Source organism: Sipha flava, unplaced genomic scaffold (assembly GCF_003268045.1).
Source record: "Sipha flava isolate LNK unplaced genomic scaffold, YSA_version1 230_pilon_pilon, whole genome shotgun sequence".
NCBI lineage: Eukaryota > Metazoa > Arthropoda > Insecta > Hemiptera > Aphididae > Sipha > Sipha flava.
The window spans coordinates 38,690-55,067 of NW_020272867.1; the positions used below are offsets into that span (position 1 = coordinate 38,690).

General features: G+C 24.7%; 1 protein-coding gene across 2 annotated transcripts; it reads left to right on the forward strand.

Moving 5' to 3' along the window:
• Window positions 1-53: 53 nt before the first annotated feature.
• On the forward strand, window positions 54-16,185 carry LOC112683596 (multidrug resistance-associated protein 1). Of its 2 annotated transcripts, none has more exons than XM_025554692.1 (29): window positions 54-678; window positions 895-1,071; window positions 4,455-4,580; window positions 4,848-4,985; window positions 5,059-5,181; window positions 5,252-5,442; window positions 5,682-5,903; window positions 5,976-6,153; window positions 6,245-6,565; window positions 6,618-6,755; window positions 6,878-7,024; window positions 7,089-7,173; window positions 7,235-7,431; window positions 7,484-7,660; window positions 7,742-7,909; window positions 7,977-8,160; window positions 8,241-8,334; window positions 8,403-8,496; window positions 8,558-8,777; window positions 13,023-13,240; window positions 14,294-14,383; window positions 14,449-14,648; window positions 14,709-14,835; window positions 14,904-15,002; window positions 15,059-15,208; window positions 15,276-15,434; window positions 15,533-15,699; window positions 15,785-15,979; window positions 16,055-16,169. In XM_025554692.1, exons 1-29 carry the CDS (start codon window positions 634-636, stop codon window positions 16,167-16,169), a joined length of 4,545 nt encoding a protein of 1,514 aa, XP_025410477.1. In that variant the 5' UTR covers window positions 54-633. The 2 variants fall into 2 exon arrangements, with proteins under 2 accessions (XP_025410477.1, XP_025410476.1); XM_025554691.1 differs by lacking the exon at window positions 13,023-13,240 and adding an exon at window positions 9,869-10,089 and having other exon boundaries at window positions 55-678; window positions 16,055-16,185.
• Window positions 16,186-16,378: the final 193 nt, after the last annotated feature.

The following is a 16,378-nucleotide window of genomic DNA, read 5'->3' on the forward strand; positions in this document are numbered from 1 at the left end:
GTAAATAAAATATAACCTACTGGCACCCGCACCGACGCCGTACGTGCGCGCACGCATTGCAATCGCCGGCGAACGGAACGCGATCATCGTCGGCCGCAACATCACGTTCGACGACTGCTCGCCGCCGCCGCTGATCGTCCGTTGTGTTCAGTTCGTGCCCGCGCGTTATCGCCGACCGTCGTCCGTCGTTCTTCGCAATGCAACACTAATAATAACAATACAGCGTACACGCCGGAATTCCCGTTGCCGGTCCTTTGTCCGGCGCACCGATTTCGTCTAATAATAACGCCGTTGTTGTGTGTTATGCAAAACGGCACAGTTCTTACTCGATATTACGTAAAATCGTTGCGCACCTGCTGAAGCCGTCTCGCGTCGCACGTTTTTCCCTAACCTCGTTCACCCCGTCACCGTCGTCCGTGAAACGTTTCTGTACACTCGGTTTTATTCCATTTCCCGTCACCGTTTCAATCGTCTGCCCCTGTAAAATCTTACGTTACCGCCGATCCGTACGATCTGAACCACCGGCTCGTGCACCAAGAACATTATCAACAATATTTCTATCACGCTCGTGTAACGTTCATATTTTGAATTTTATCAGTTGGTTTCTTGTTACGCATCAACTTCGGTATTTATATGGAGTTGGCCGATGTTGAACGGTTTTGCGGTTCGCCTTTTTGGGTATGTCGGTCTGCGTACGAAGTCTAGTAATATTCGTACGGTATTTGTTTACCAAATGCCACGTACCTAACATTACCTTTGTTTAAAATTAATTCCACATATTTCCCAACTTGGCATAACTTTTGCGCTTTCGACTCTTGCTTGGGATAAAATCTATTGGATATCCTACGATTGGATTAACATCACTAATTCGTTCAAATTATTTTTGTTTTTCAGGACAACAATCTATCGTGGAACACCACAGATCCCGATGTTACGCTGTGTTTTGAAAAGACTGTACTTATTTGGGCCCCGTGCCTATTCCTATGGTTATTCTCCCCGTTAGAAATATATTATTTGTTACACAGTCAATACAGGGACATACCATGGAACTGGCTCAATTTATCAAAACTGGTATGTTAACTATTTTTCTTAGTAACAATGGATTATAGATTTAAGATTAAATTACTTGGAGAGAAGTACAGGTTATGTAGATAAGAATGTGCTTATCTGTTATCAAGGTCTTTATGCAATAATTAGTCCTGAATTAAATATTTTTCTTGATTATATCAACATAAAATCAAACTATTTGATGTTATTTTTACATGCCCGTCTTTTCTAACTATTCTAATCCAATAATCTGTACTCCGAATCTATCCTAGAAAATCGGTTTAAAAGGTTAATGGGGATCTATAATAATTAACCCATCTTTTCTACTGGGTGATTACTTCCCCATGTCAATCAAGTGAATAATATATAAATCATCAAATATGCTTATTGTAAAATCGTATTTATTGACTGTATGTAGGTACTAAAATAAAAAATAATATATAATATTTACTTAGGCTGTATAACAATGTAAATAGTACATGATTTTAGTTAATTAATGAAATTTTATTACATAGACTTTAACTGTCAAAATTTTAACCCATAAGTCCTGCAATTTTTATCTACTATAAAAATATTTAAAGAGACTATCAGTCATCAAATATAAATATGATTTATGTAGCTTACTTAGGTTTTTATTCTACATTTTTGATTACCGTTGAACTGTAGTTTGAAATAATAATTAATTGTTATTTGTGGTTTTTAATTTTAATTTATTTCATATTTACTTAGTTTAATGAATTAATAAACATCTTCCCCGTAAGATAATTTTTAAGTATCCAATTATATATGGTATTAAATATTTAATTTATTATGTGATTTACAATAATCATAGGTAAATAAAAAAAAAATGCTTTAAAATATATACTGGTTACTTCATTGTTTACATCAAAGATTGGCAACCTGCGGTTCTTTAGACATCATGGTTTTGTAACTTTTTAAAAAATTGACTTTTTCCTACAAATGAAGATGCTGACTCCTAGTTAACAAATATGTTGTAAATGTTATTTATATGATAATAAGTAATTTTATTGTAATATTATTAAAATTTATTAAATATAAATATTTTCTATAATAAAATTAAATTATTTTATTCCATGTAATGTAATTATAATTATTTTTTATCTCATATAGGATGTTTTATTTTAGCTTTTAAAAATACTTCTTTTTTAATTTAATTTTTATTTAATACATTAAAATGCTTCAAATTTAAATTGATCTATCAAGAACAGAAAATAGCATTTAAACAATATTATACATAGGTATATTAGAATGATAAATCACTGATCTTTGGTATTTTTTATAATACATGATGCTTTAATTTCAATTCTAGGTATAATAAATTTTTAATTTTTGTGGTGAATAAAAGTATAAGTAAAATATGAATAATATTAAAAAATGGTTTTATTCATATGATATTGTAAAATTACAGTTTTATTTTTGCAATAGTTAAAATATTCTAGAATATTTATGCTGTGTTGTGTTTTATATTTATGTAATACAGACATTTGTTTATAGTATTATTATTATACATATTTATTCTTTATTGTAATTACTGTATCAAAGTTTAGTAAATTACCTAATGTTTGTATTAGAGAATATTTATTATTAATATCGTGTTATTGAATAATGATTCAAGATATATAAATCTCAATTCTTTAACTAGATATTTTATTTAAAATATTTAAGTATATTATGAATAGACATTTTTTTTTAAACTTAAAATTATAGTTTGACATTATTTGATTCTTTTCTCAATAATTTAAACAGTCAAAAGACAATTAATTAATTTTATTACCTACCTTTTTATTTTTAATATTTGTTGAATTGTGTTTTTTTTATGCTTTCTGTATAGCTTTAAATAATGATAATAATAGGTATTCACTCTAATTTTATCAGAAATTGTATAGAATCAAAATTATTATCTCAGTTGTAAATAATAATAATAATAAATACAATATATGTATAATAAATAACTATTTAAACAAATTATTGCAAAGAATTAAAGAGAAATTCCTGAAAAAAAATTGTATAATATTAATATGAACAAAAAAAGGTGTTATTATTTGTCTTAATTTAATTAAAAATATTTAATTTTTGAAATCTTAGTAATTTATTTTAGTGTATGTATTATTATATTTTATGTATTGAGTACCTTCTAAAATTATTTCATTAAAAAATTATTTAATTGTATTAATGATTGTAAATTAGATTTCAACTTTTATAATACAAAAATATAACAATATTTAATGTAATACTATCAATATTTTGTGCTTTTTGGTATTATTTTATTGTTCTTCACTATACTTTTGTGGGTTATAAATTAAATAGGTCAACGGAAATTTTTTACTGTCCTTGGTTATTTTACTACCATACAGTCTAAAATAACTTATCACTTTAAAACTTTAATTTTTCATTTATACATTCATTTTTTTTTTAGTTACATGTTTTAAACTTGATAACACTTAATTCATATTTTAAAATATTTAGATTAGTTATTATCAAATATTTCTTATTCATTCAATATTTATAAAATGAAAAAATTAATTAATAAATATTGTAACTCGTACCTATGTATTTTTAATATTTTTAAAAACAAATAAATTATATTAATACGGTTGAATTGAATTAAATAATTTTAGTATATAGTAGAACCTTGATTATCTTTTGGGATTAACCTTTCTTATTCTTCTAAAAATTTGTATGTAACAAAAGTATAGGCATTTGTAAAGAGTATATTGTACATATGTTAAAGTATGTAAGTAAGTTTAATAAACAATGTGTAGTCTATATTATAATTAGATTTATGGAAATAGTTGATATCCTTTTGAACTGTTGATATGTATGATATCACAAATTCAAAAAAAATTTGAAGTAAATTAAGAAAAAATCATTTCAAATTGCATAATACAAAAATTGAATACTTAAAATGTTATAATAAATAAATTAATTTGAAATTTGTTAAATGCTAAGTTTCTGAGAAAGACTATGATTTACTTCATTACCCTGGATAATTGAGGTTCTACCGTAATATAATTTAATATGTATAGGTATATAATTTTATTAATTATAATAGTATTTTTAATAAATATATTTAGTTTATTATGTGAACTAAAATATTACTATTAATTTCAATATTAAAGAATTGTTATCATATTTCTTTATAATTTTAGTTGATGTAGATCAAAATGTATTCTCTAAATAATAAAAGGATATTTTTTACTTGGGATTTGTAAATGTTTTATTTTTGATTACTGTCAAAGTATTTTAACAATGTTTATAAATACATAATTGTTTTTTTTTTTACAAGGTTAATTTTTATTTTAATATTTAAATATTATAACTTATTAATATTGATTAATAATAAAAACTAATTTATTAACTATGAATTTGATTTTATTATTATTTAGGCTGGCGCAGCTATATTATGTCTTCTTTCAATACTCGATATTGTGTATGCAATAGTTCAGTATTCCTCTGGGATGCCCATATATTCTGTGGATTTTTATACACCATTAGTAAAACTAATTACATTTGTAAGTGTTATTAAATTCATTTAATTTTTTTAATATATTGATAATTGATGTCAATAAGTTGATTTTAATATATTTATTCTTTTAAACATTTTAAAGTATTTAAATCCTTGGTAATATTCATTCAATATATATATTACCTTTGTTTAAAATAGTGACTCTTATATTTAGTTTTTTAAACTACCAAAAGAAAATAATTAACTTATTTTTGTTGTGTTTGTTTTAGTGGTTTATAAAATATTTATAATTTATCTATAAATTTATTTTTAGGGATTTGTAATGGTTTTAATTAGTGCCAACCGTGCAAGAGGTTTAAGATCATCTGGATTAATATTTTTGTTTTGGTTATTCTTAGCAATTTTTGGTGCAGTTCAATATCGAACAGAATTTCGACAAGCTTATTCAGATGTAATACATTTTATTGTTAATACTTGTTAAATTATTTTGGAATATTAACAATGATATTTTTATTTATATTTAGTCACCAATAGAAAAATATCCATTAATAAGTTACATGGTATACTACCCTCTTGTTTTGATACAGTTTGTTTTAAATTTCTTTGCTGATTCTGAACCTAGGCTATCAAATTATCCTCCTGTTGAAGTAAGTTATATTTAGCATTTTAAGTAAATCTCCAGATTTATATCTTTAAAAACAATAAATCAATTTTTAGAAACCGTGTCCTGAAATGAAAGCATCATATCCATCACGCTTATTATTTTCATGGTTTGATGAATTAGCATGGACTGGTTATAAACATCCTTTAGATACTAAAGATTTGTGGAGTATGAATCATGAAGATAGTTCAAGAGTAATAGTCCCTATCTTTGATAAACATTGGGAACGTTCTTTAATTAAAGCTAAGTAAGTAAATTTTATATTTTATATTAATATTTTTGTGATAAATTGTTGGACCCTACTAAATCTATTTTTGTTGAAGAAAAGTTGTAATTAATACCTAACCATTTTTTTCCAAAGTTAAATACATAGTTTTTGATTTGATCTTGAATTTGAATTTCATCAAAACTATTAATATTTGTTATGAATAAAGAGTATATTTTTTATTGTTACATTTGCAGAAATTATAAATAAATATTTTATAGGTTATTAGATACTGCAAAAGCATCATACATTAAACATAAATCTGATGGAAGTATTGAAATATCACCTACAGAATATTCAAGAATTACTCATGATAGTAAAAATCATAAAGAAGCATCGATTCTCCCTGCTTTATGTAAATCATTTGGTCGTACATTTTTATTTGGGTCATTTCTAAAAATTATTGAAGATTGTTTAGTTTTTGTCAGTCCCCAAGTTCTTAAGTAAGTATTTATTAAAATTGCCTTAAGAACAAATAATTAATGAGTTAAATATTTAAAATATGTTATTTGCAGATATATGATAGCATTTGTAGGAGATAAAGGTGAGCCATTATGGAGAGGTTATTTTTATGTTTTTCTTATGATGTTAACTGCAACATTACAAACATTGATATTGTCGCAGTATTTTCATCGTATGTATCTTGTTGGTTTGCGTATTCGAACTGTACTTACCTCTGCTATTTATCGAAAGGTAAAATATTGTTTATTTTTTTAACAATTGGATACATTTTTATACTCATTTTAATTTAAAATAATCTAATGTTATTTTATATATTTAAAAGGCTTTAAGAATTTCAAATACAGCTAGAAAAACATTTACTGTGGGTGAAATAGTGAATTTGATGGCAGTTGATGCTCATAGATTTGTCGATTTGACTACCTATTTGAATATGGTTTGGTCTGCTCCATTCCAAATTGCTCTTGCAATTTACTTTTTATGGCAATCATTAGGACCCAGCGTACTTGCTGGTTTATTTGTGATGATTGTTTTGATACCAATAAACGGTGTTGTTGCTGCTAAAGCAAGAAATCTTCAAATCAAACAAATGAAAAATAAAGATCAAAGAGTTAAATTAATGAATGAAATTCTTTCTGGAATTAAAGTAATATTATTTTTATTAGATAGGATCACTATTAATTTGTTTATATTTTTAGGTCTTAAAATTATACGCTTGGGAACCAAGTTTTGAACAAAAAGTATTGGACATCCGAGGAAAAGAAATTAAAGTTCTTCGTACTGCAGCTTACTTAAATGCAGCTACTTCATTTATTTGGGCTTGTGCTCCATTTTTGGTACATACAAGTTCAAATTACCATTAGTTTATATTAATATTTAAAAATTTATATTTTCTATTAATTATGTGTGTATATATTTATATAGTTATTTATGATCATGCTGTAATTTTTACTTTTAGGTTTCATTGGTAACTTTTGCTGTATATGTATTATCTGACGATACCCATATATTAGATGCACAAACTGCATTTGTTTCTTTGTCTCTATTCAACATTTTACGTTTCCCCTTATCAATGCTACCGATGTTTGTGTCAAATTTGGTTCAAGTATGCTATTTATGACTTATATATTTTTATAAATATCATTTAATGCATTATTAATATTTTACAGTCTAGTGTATCTATCAAGAGAATTAATAAATTTATGAATTCTGAAGAATTAGATCCAGATTCTGTCACTCATGATTCCGATGAAAGTATATAATATATTTATAGTTAATTTACAAACTGATGATTAATTTTAATAATGATTTGCAGAGGATCCACTTGTTATTGAAAATGGTACATTCACATGGGGTGAACCAACTGAAGAACCTACATTAAAAAACATAAACTTGCGAATCTCATCTGGACAGTTGGTTGCTGTAGTTGGCACTGTTGGTTCTGGTAAAAGTTCTTTGGTGTCTGCTTTTCTTGGTGAAATGGATAAAACTTCTGGTAGAATTAATACTAAAGTAAGTGGGTTAAAATGTATGTTTTGAATAACATTAATAAATCATTTTTTAGGGATCAATAGCATATGTACCACAGCAAGCTTGGATTCAAAATTCATCTCTGAAAGATAATATTTTATTTGGTCAGTCATCAAATGAAAGAGCTTATAATAAAGTTATTGATGCATGTGCATTGAGAGCTGACTTCCAAATGCTACCAGCTGGTGATAAAACTGAAATAGGCGAAAAAGTATGTTTGAAATATCAATTATAAAAATATTAAAAAAAATTGAAAAACAAATTTTTAAAATTAATAAACTATTTTTCTTAGGGCATAAATTTAAGTGGAGGTCAAAAACAAAGAGTAAGCTTAGCAAGAGCTGTTTACAAAGAAAGTGATATATATTTCTTAGATGATCCATTAAGTGCTGTTGATTCACATGTGGGGAAACATATTTTTGAAAAAGTTATTGGACCTACAGGATTATTGCGTAAAAAGGTAGTTAATTATAATTTATCAAATTAATTAAATTTTATAAACTTGAATTTTTTTTTTATAATTTTAGACTAGAGTTTTGGTTACTCATAGTGTTACATATCTTAGAGATGTAGACCTTATTGTAGTTTTAAAAGATGGGAAAATATCAGAGTCTGGCACATATAAAGAATTACTTGATAAAAAAGGGGATTTTGCTGATTTCCTGATACTGCATATGCAAGACCAAAGTATTGATAAAGATGATGAAATTGGTAATAAAAATAATCTAATTGTGTTGAAATTTAATATTTAATGAGCAATAATGGTACATTAAATATTTTTTTTTTTTTAGAAATTGATAAATTACTAGAAGATGCACCAGCAGATTTAAAAGAAAAATATGTCCGGCAAAGAAGTGAATCAAATTCTAATGCTTCAATGCAAAGGTTTCATTTAAAAAATTTTGTATTTATAATCATGTATGTATTGATTTTTAATAAAATTTAAATTTTAGACAAAGATCTATTGATTCTGAAAAAAACACTCCTCAACCTGTTATAGAACAGCAAGCTAAACTTATTGAAGTAGAAAAGTCAGAAACAGGCAATGTAAATATGATTATATTCAGATTGTGACATATTTTTTTTATAACTTAATTTTTGAATTTAGGTAAAATGGGAAGTTTATGCTCATTATTTGAAGTCAATTGGACCAGTTTTGTATATAACTACAATCGTACTAAGTATTATATTCCAAGGATTTTCAATTTCGTCTAATATCTGGCTATCAATATGGTCTAATGATAACAGTGCTCATATTAATGGAAAAGAAGATATAAGTAAAAGAAATTTGTATTTATCTGTTTACGGACTACTTGGATTTGGTCAAGGTAAGTTTCTATATTCTTATAATGATAATTATTTATTTTATATGAAATTCTATGGTTAATTTTTGTTTTAAACTTGTATTAGAATTTTAAGGTGAATTAATTGTATTATACTTTTGATTACTATTCAATTGAGTGTATATGTAAATATTAAATAACTTAAAATGTATAGTCATCAAAGGAGTATTTAAGTATATAGAAAATAATTTGATAGAATTTTAATTTATAAGAAATAATTTTGATGATAAAAATATAAATACATACAATGATATTATTTTAATTTTGTTTTAATAGCTAATCAAAATTGTATGTTAGTTAAACTAAATAAGTTTTCATTTTTCATTAGATTATTTTATTTTACATTTGATTATTGGATAGTTTACATCACTACCCTTTTCTATCTGATAGTTGTATTTCGAGTGGGTTTACTAAATTACCGAATGGTTTCTGTGGTCAGTATATATGTTCAATAGCCTTGCACTCTGTCACTGGACAGTGTCCAATAGATAAATCTATTGATTTAGAATTTAGATACTATTTTAATTATTGTCAATTGATAATCATTTTAATTTATCAACTTTGTTTTTCTAATTATTTCAGTTTGAAAATGTTAAGCTTTTTCTGTGTAATAAAAATATTAACTATATTAACACATGGTTTTGGATATTAAGAAAATAATTTAATAGGAAATTATATTTTTAGTTAAATGTTAAATTATTGGTTAATTCCAATTTAGTTAATGGTAACTTAATTTATTTGAGTAAAAATGATTAAGTAAGTTGCTTGAAAATAGTATTTTATTAGAGTTATGAATTATATAAATTAAGGTATGGTATAAAGAAACAATAATATTCATGTTTGGACTGGTTTGTGTTAACGTTATAAACATATGAGTATTATTAATTAACTCATATTTGTACCATTAAATAACATGATATAACAATTTTTTTAAATTTATATGTATTTATTTATTTTGTTAGTTATAAATCATAACTTTTATGATGTTCGTAAGAATACAAATTTATTTTTTGTATTAACATAACTTATTTCATGTATTATTCTAGTTTATTTTAAATATTTTTGATTTGGTATAGTTTTTTCGACGGTGACAGCAGCAATCGCTTTATCGTTAGGCACAGTAGTTGCTGCTGAAAAGTTATATCAATTGATCAATGAACGAATATTCAAGAATCCACTAAGCCTGTTTGATACAACACCTATTGGTCGTATATTGAATAGAGTATCTAAGGACATTGATACTATTGATAATGTTTTGCCATTCACTATAAGATCAACTATTCAAACTGTATTTTCGGTAAATTCGGATTAAAATGAATTTTTATATTAATTTGTGTGCAAATAATTTTTATAACATAATTAATATTTTATAATCAGGATTCAGATTTTATAGTATTTTTTATTATTAACTTTGAAACTAAGTATGTATGTTTTGAGTAAATATAAACCTATACATTGTATAGGGCAATAAGAGATTTTTTAATTTTATCCTCAAAAAAGAAATATATATATATGCAACAAATAATCTTTATTTATTCGGATTTAAATTTTAAACATGTTTATTTTTCAATATGTGTTCTATACATTTAAAAAATTTGTTTGTTCAAAGTTATATTCCTTTATTAAGAAGTTTAATTGTATTTTATGAAGAATACTTTTATTGAAATTTTTGTTTTATGATAATTTAAATAATATCTGGTCTATTTAATTGCTTTTACTCAAACTTCTCAAACTTAAAACTTTAATGTCTATTTTTTTTTTTCTTAGGTCAATAACCTAAACAAATAGTTAACTATAAAAAGTAAAAACTACTATGCAATCTTAGTTCTGATTAATAAATAAATAATTTAATACTTAATGCTTTGTTTTTATTTGTAAATGTAGTTATAAAATATTTACTCTTTAAAATTTTTACTCTTTATTTCTTTCTCATTCTTCTTAATTTGGTATAGTGATGCTTTTTTTTACTATTGTAATTTATGAAAAGCTTTATTAGTAGTATTTTTAGTATTCATACAATATGTTTGTAGTTCGCTGTGTACAAGATTTTTATATTAGTATTTATGGAATATCTATGTAGATTGCCGTGTAAATATTATTAACTGCATTGTAAGTGTAATTTAAATTTTTGAGTGACATTCATTACGTGGGAATTAATCTTTATAATAATTACTACTGAACTATTTTTTGGTATTTTAATTGCATTTAATAAATATTTGATTACACAACAAATTCAGTAATATTTTTGCAATTGTTGTAAACAATTTAAATGATTTGTGTATAATTGATAATATTTATATGGCTACTCAACTTAATTCTACTACTAACAACTTATATCTTGAAAGCTATTGGGTCGTAATGGTTATAGCTTACATAATAAAAATGTATTAACATTTTCTATTATTTTATTTGTGATTTTGTATATGACTATTAAAAACAGTAAGGGACATTTTAATAATACATTAAATAATAAAGTTGTTATATTTGTTGATGGTTTTCTATATGTTAATCTATATGATTATAATTTATGATGATTTAATTTTTGTGTTACATTTCATTTGAATTTAAGTATTGAACATAGTCAGTTATGAAATCATAAATATAATAATTATCGCATAATATATATAATACATCTTTAATATGTATTATATATTTTAAATATTGAATTTTTATTTTTTGTCTATTGGCTTAAGGTGTTGCACTCGATAACTGAGATTATTTATTTTAATTGTAACAAGTGTGAGAAAGTTTTTTCTACATAAACTTACTTCATTAAAGGTTTTCAGATTTCAATTCTTCCTTTCGCTTCTATTAATATATTTTACCAATCATTTTGCAGTGTTAACAGTAGTATTTGGTACAACCACATTATATGTTGGTTGTCTGAAAGCTTCTCAAATTTTGCATGACAGCATGCTTAAGACTATTATGCACGCAAAAATGAGCTTCTTTAATGTTACGCCTACGGGGCGAATATTAAATAGAGTTGCAAAAGATGTTGATACTATTGATATAACATTGCCTCCAATATTGCTGTCATGGAATAGATGTCTGATTATGGTAAGTGAATAGGATAATATTAACTTCTTCCACTAGTACATGGTATGATTTATGAAGTAAATGCTCTCATTTTGGTACAACAGAAATGCATTATTCTTGGAAAAAAAAAATAAAAAAAAAAATTTAAATTACTAAAAATGTTACTATGCTTGTGAGTACTAAATAAATAATATTATATTATTATATAAATTAATAGAAAAAATATTTTTTAAATTGGATATAAAATGTAGTTGATATGATTAAAGTGAAGCTTATAAGTGTACTTTTTTGTAATTCTTCTCTACTATCTGTATATAATTTATCTCTTATAGCTTTTATTATTTGTTTTGTTAATTTTCACTGCTTATGCATGATAGAAACATGTTTTAACCTAATTTTTAAAGAATATTATTAGATATAATATTAGAGTGTTCCTCTAACCTTGACTTTTCCTATTATGAGAGAACTTATTTGTTTTGTTATTTATTTTGTTTTGTTAATGTTTTGAACTATTTTTATAATAAGTAACATAGTTTTATTAAAAATATTAAATGTATAGGATATATTATTTTTAATTTATTATTATAAATTTCATTAACTAGTTTTATTATCATTACTAATAGTTGTATTTTATGTAATAATTGAACTACTTATTGTAGGATATTAACAATTATCCTCTACCAGTTATTGCCGTACTTAAAAATTTGTTTGTTTTTTTTTTTTTTATTATTTATATCAATATTTATTTAGATATTCTTTATATATTTATTATTTATTATATGTATTATTTATTATTATGTATTAATAGAGAATATTCAATTTATTATTCATAAATCTGTCAAAGTAGAACATTTTAACTAAATATTTGAGGAAAAGAAGTTAGACATAATTCTTTAATTATTTGTATCTATATCTATATTATTCTTATTCATTGTATGTACATCTATATAAAGAAATTTGTGTATTGGTGTATTAATATTATTATTCTTCTTTTGAATAAGAAACATAATATAAAACACATAATAATATATATTTTATGTTGTATATAGTTGTAAAATGATCCACAAGACAAGACATTTTAAATATTTTTTAACGTTAAATGTTTCAATATGTATATTTATTCAATAATTAATTTGGTACGGCTGTCATTGGGTTCCACAGGAGATCATAGATTATTCTCAATATTTACAGGGCTATTTGAATTTTTTGCTGATTTATGCTTGTGTTTGGGCGCATGGAAGGCATCTGTCATGTTGCATAATTACATGGCAGGAAATGTTTTTCGAAACCCGATGAGATTTTTTGATGCTACTCCAACTGGTCGAATATTGTCTCGTTTCTCAAGTGATGTAGAAGTTATTGACAATCTTTCTCAACAGATATCAGATACAGTTTATTGTTTTATGGATGTACGTTATATTTTTTTTCATTATGTATATTTATTGACTGTTTCGCTTTATTAAACTCTGATTTTTCTTAATAACTAATTTAATCTCCTTATTATATTAACTGCTCATGGGTAATGCATTTCGTTGTAAATTACTACACTATTATGTACTTACTTTTTACAATATTCTGGGCAATAATCTTGCTATCAAAATATGAGTTTAATTTTTGTAACCTAAAGATAATTTATTTTATAAATAAGGTATATAATTAAATAAATAAATACTTAAAAATAAAATATACTTATAAATAATTTAGTATTTAATTTATATATTTCATTAATTTACAATGTATGTATAAGTATTTGATATACATATACATATTTACAAATTAATATTTTATTAAGTAAGTTACCTTAATTAAGTTATACTTAATTAATTTAATTTATAGATGCAATGTTGTTTTAAATAAGACTCCTACTTGTATTTTACCTTTCATTAAATAATTTATTAGTATAATATAATATATTGATTTTGTTGTAACTTATACAATTTAATATTATAATTAAAAAAAAAAAATGCTGAGAGCTATTTAACTTTATAATCTAAACTTGAGATACATTTAATTCAAATAAATTGTATTTACTTAATAATTAATATTAAATTTAACATGTTAAGTTAAAAATATAAAATATATAGAATTTTTATATTATATAAATATTTTAAAATAAATAGTTTCAAATTTAAATTAAGATTTCTAGTACCTAAATTATATTACAATTATGCTCTAGTAATTTTATTTTGTTAAATAAATAAAAATGTCTGTTTAGCAAATCTATCAAAACAATTATATTATGTACTAATGGTGGTATAAGATTTTATGAAGTGAAATAAATGTGAATGTTTGAGGAAGAATAATTTCTTAAGTATAAATGTATTTCTGCATTCTTGACTTTTGCTTTTTGTATCTATCTATACTAAAATAATTTGGCATATGCTTGGGTATGAATTAAATGTTGAAATTAAATTGAATTTGAAAATTTAAAACAATTGTTAAATATATGTTTTTGTTGGTAGGTCATTGGGACGTTGGTTGTAATAAGTTACAGTACACCTGAGTTTGTTTTCGTGATTGTTCCTATTGGCATCATATATTATTTTATACAGGTAATTATTATTTTTATTTTTTTTTTTGATCATTTTAATTTTAAAAATAATTTTATTTTTTTTAGAGGTTTTATGTTGCCACTTCACGTCAACTTAAAAGACTTGAGTCTGTATCTCGTTCACCAATTTATTCACATTTCAGTGAAACAGTTACAGGGGCTTCATCAATTCGAGCTTATGGTGTAGAATCCAAATTTATACTTCAATCTGAACAAAAAGTTGATTTCAATCAAACTTGTTACTATCCAAGTACAGTGGCTAATAGGTATTATTAATTGATATTAATGTATGTTGTATGGTATTAATTTACTTTAATTTATATTAGATGGTTAGCAGTAAGATTAGAGACAATTGGAAACTTAATTATTTTTTTTGCATCGGTGTTCGCAGTATTGGGAAGAGATACATTAAGTCCTGGTATTGTTGGTTTGTCGATCAGTTATTCTCTACAGGTTTATATTAAATTTTTTATATATAAAAGAAAATTTGTTTATAAAATATTAATTTTGTTTTATTTAAGATCACTCAAACTCTTAATTGGTTAGTTCGCATGACTTCTGAAGTTGAAACTAATATTGTAGCAGTAGAACGTATTAAAGAATATGGAGAAACACCTCAAGTAATATAACAAATAATATTTGTTTGAATTAGTGTATATATTTTTTTTTATTCTAGGAAGCACCATGGGAAGTACCAACAAATTTGCCACCTAAAGATTGGCCAACTAAAGGTGAAGTTGAATTTAAAAATCTCAAAGTGCGTTATCGTGAAGGATTAGATTTAGCATTGAAAGGTCTAGATATATTTGTAGAAGGAGGTACCAAGGTGATTATTATTAATACAATTTCTAATTAATTTGTTAAATTGATTGTAATATGAAAAAAATTAATAGGTGGGTATTGTTGGACGTACTGGAGCTGGAAAATCTTCCTTGACTCTTAGTTTATTCCGTATTGTTGAAGCTGCTGAAGGATCAATTTTTGTCGATGGCGTTGATATATCTAATATTGGATTGCATACATTGCGTAGTCGTCTCACAATTATTCCACAGGTAACTATTATATTAATCCTTTAATTATCAAGACTAATAATTGTGAACAAATTAAAAAAAATAAAAATAAAACCAAATGATAAATTGGTTTTTGTTAGGATCCAGTATTATTTTCTGGAACAATAAGAATGAATTTGGATCCAACTAATAGTAATTCGGATGAACAGTTATGGAATGCTTTAGAACTAGCACATTTGAAGACGCATATCAAAGGACTAATAGGTGGTTTGGACCATGAAGTGTCTGAAGGAGGAGATAATTTAAGGTATATTATTTTTATTTTTTTATGGTAGTAATTAAATAATAATACTTAGTTGTGATTAATTATTTTGTTTATTGTTGTATTTAAGTGTGGGTCAAAGGCAACTGGTATGTTTAGCAAGAGCATTGTTAAGAAAGACAAAACTGTTGGTGTTAGATGAAGCAACAGCAGCAATCGATTTGGAAACAGATGACCTTATACAAACAACTATACGATCAGAATTCAAAGACTGTACAGTATTGACAATTGCTCATCGTCTAAACACCATTATGGATTCTGACAAGTACGGTTAAACAATATTTGATCATATGAAGCATTACTGTTGTATAGTAGTCAATTATTTATTTTTTTTCCGTAGGGTAATAGTTTTGGATAATGGTCTTATGGTTGAATACGACTCGCCAACAAATTTACTAAAAGAAAAAACATCAGTTTTCTACTTGATGGCAAAAGATGCCGGATTAGCTCAATAAATGAATTTAGTATTTATTGTCCATCTTTTATGTCATACAATGTAATTTTATATCATCATATGTCACTGATTGTTGTTCAAGTTGCAGCCAAATTTTTATTACTTCATTGATCGTTTATTAGGAATTATCACTCTATAAAGATTATATAAGAGTATACTTTAAAGTTTAAACATTTATTTTGTGAATAAGTTTGGTTCATATTTTAATTT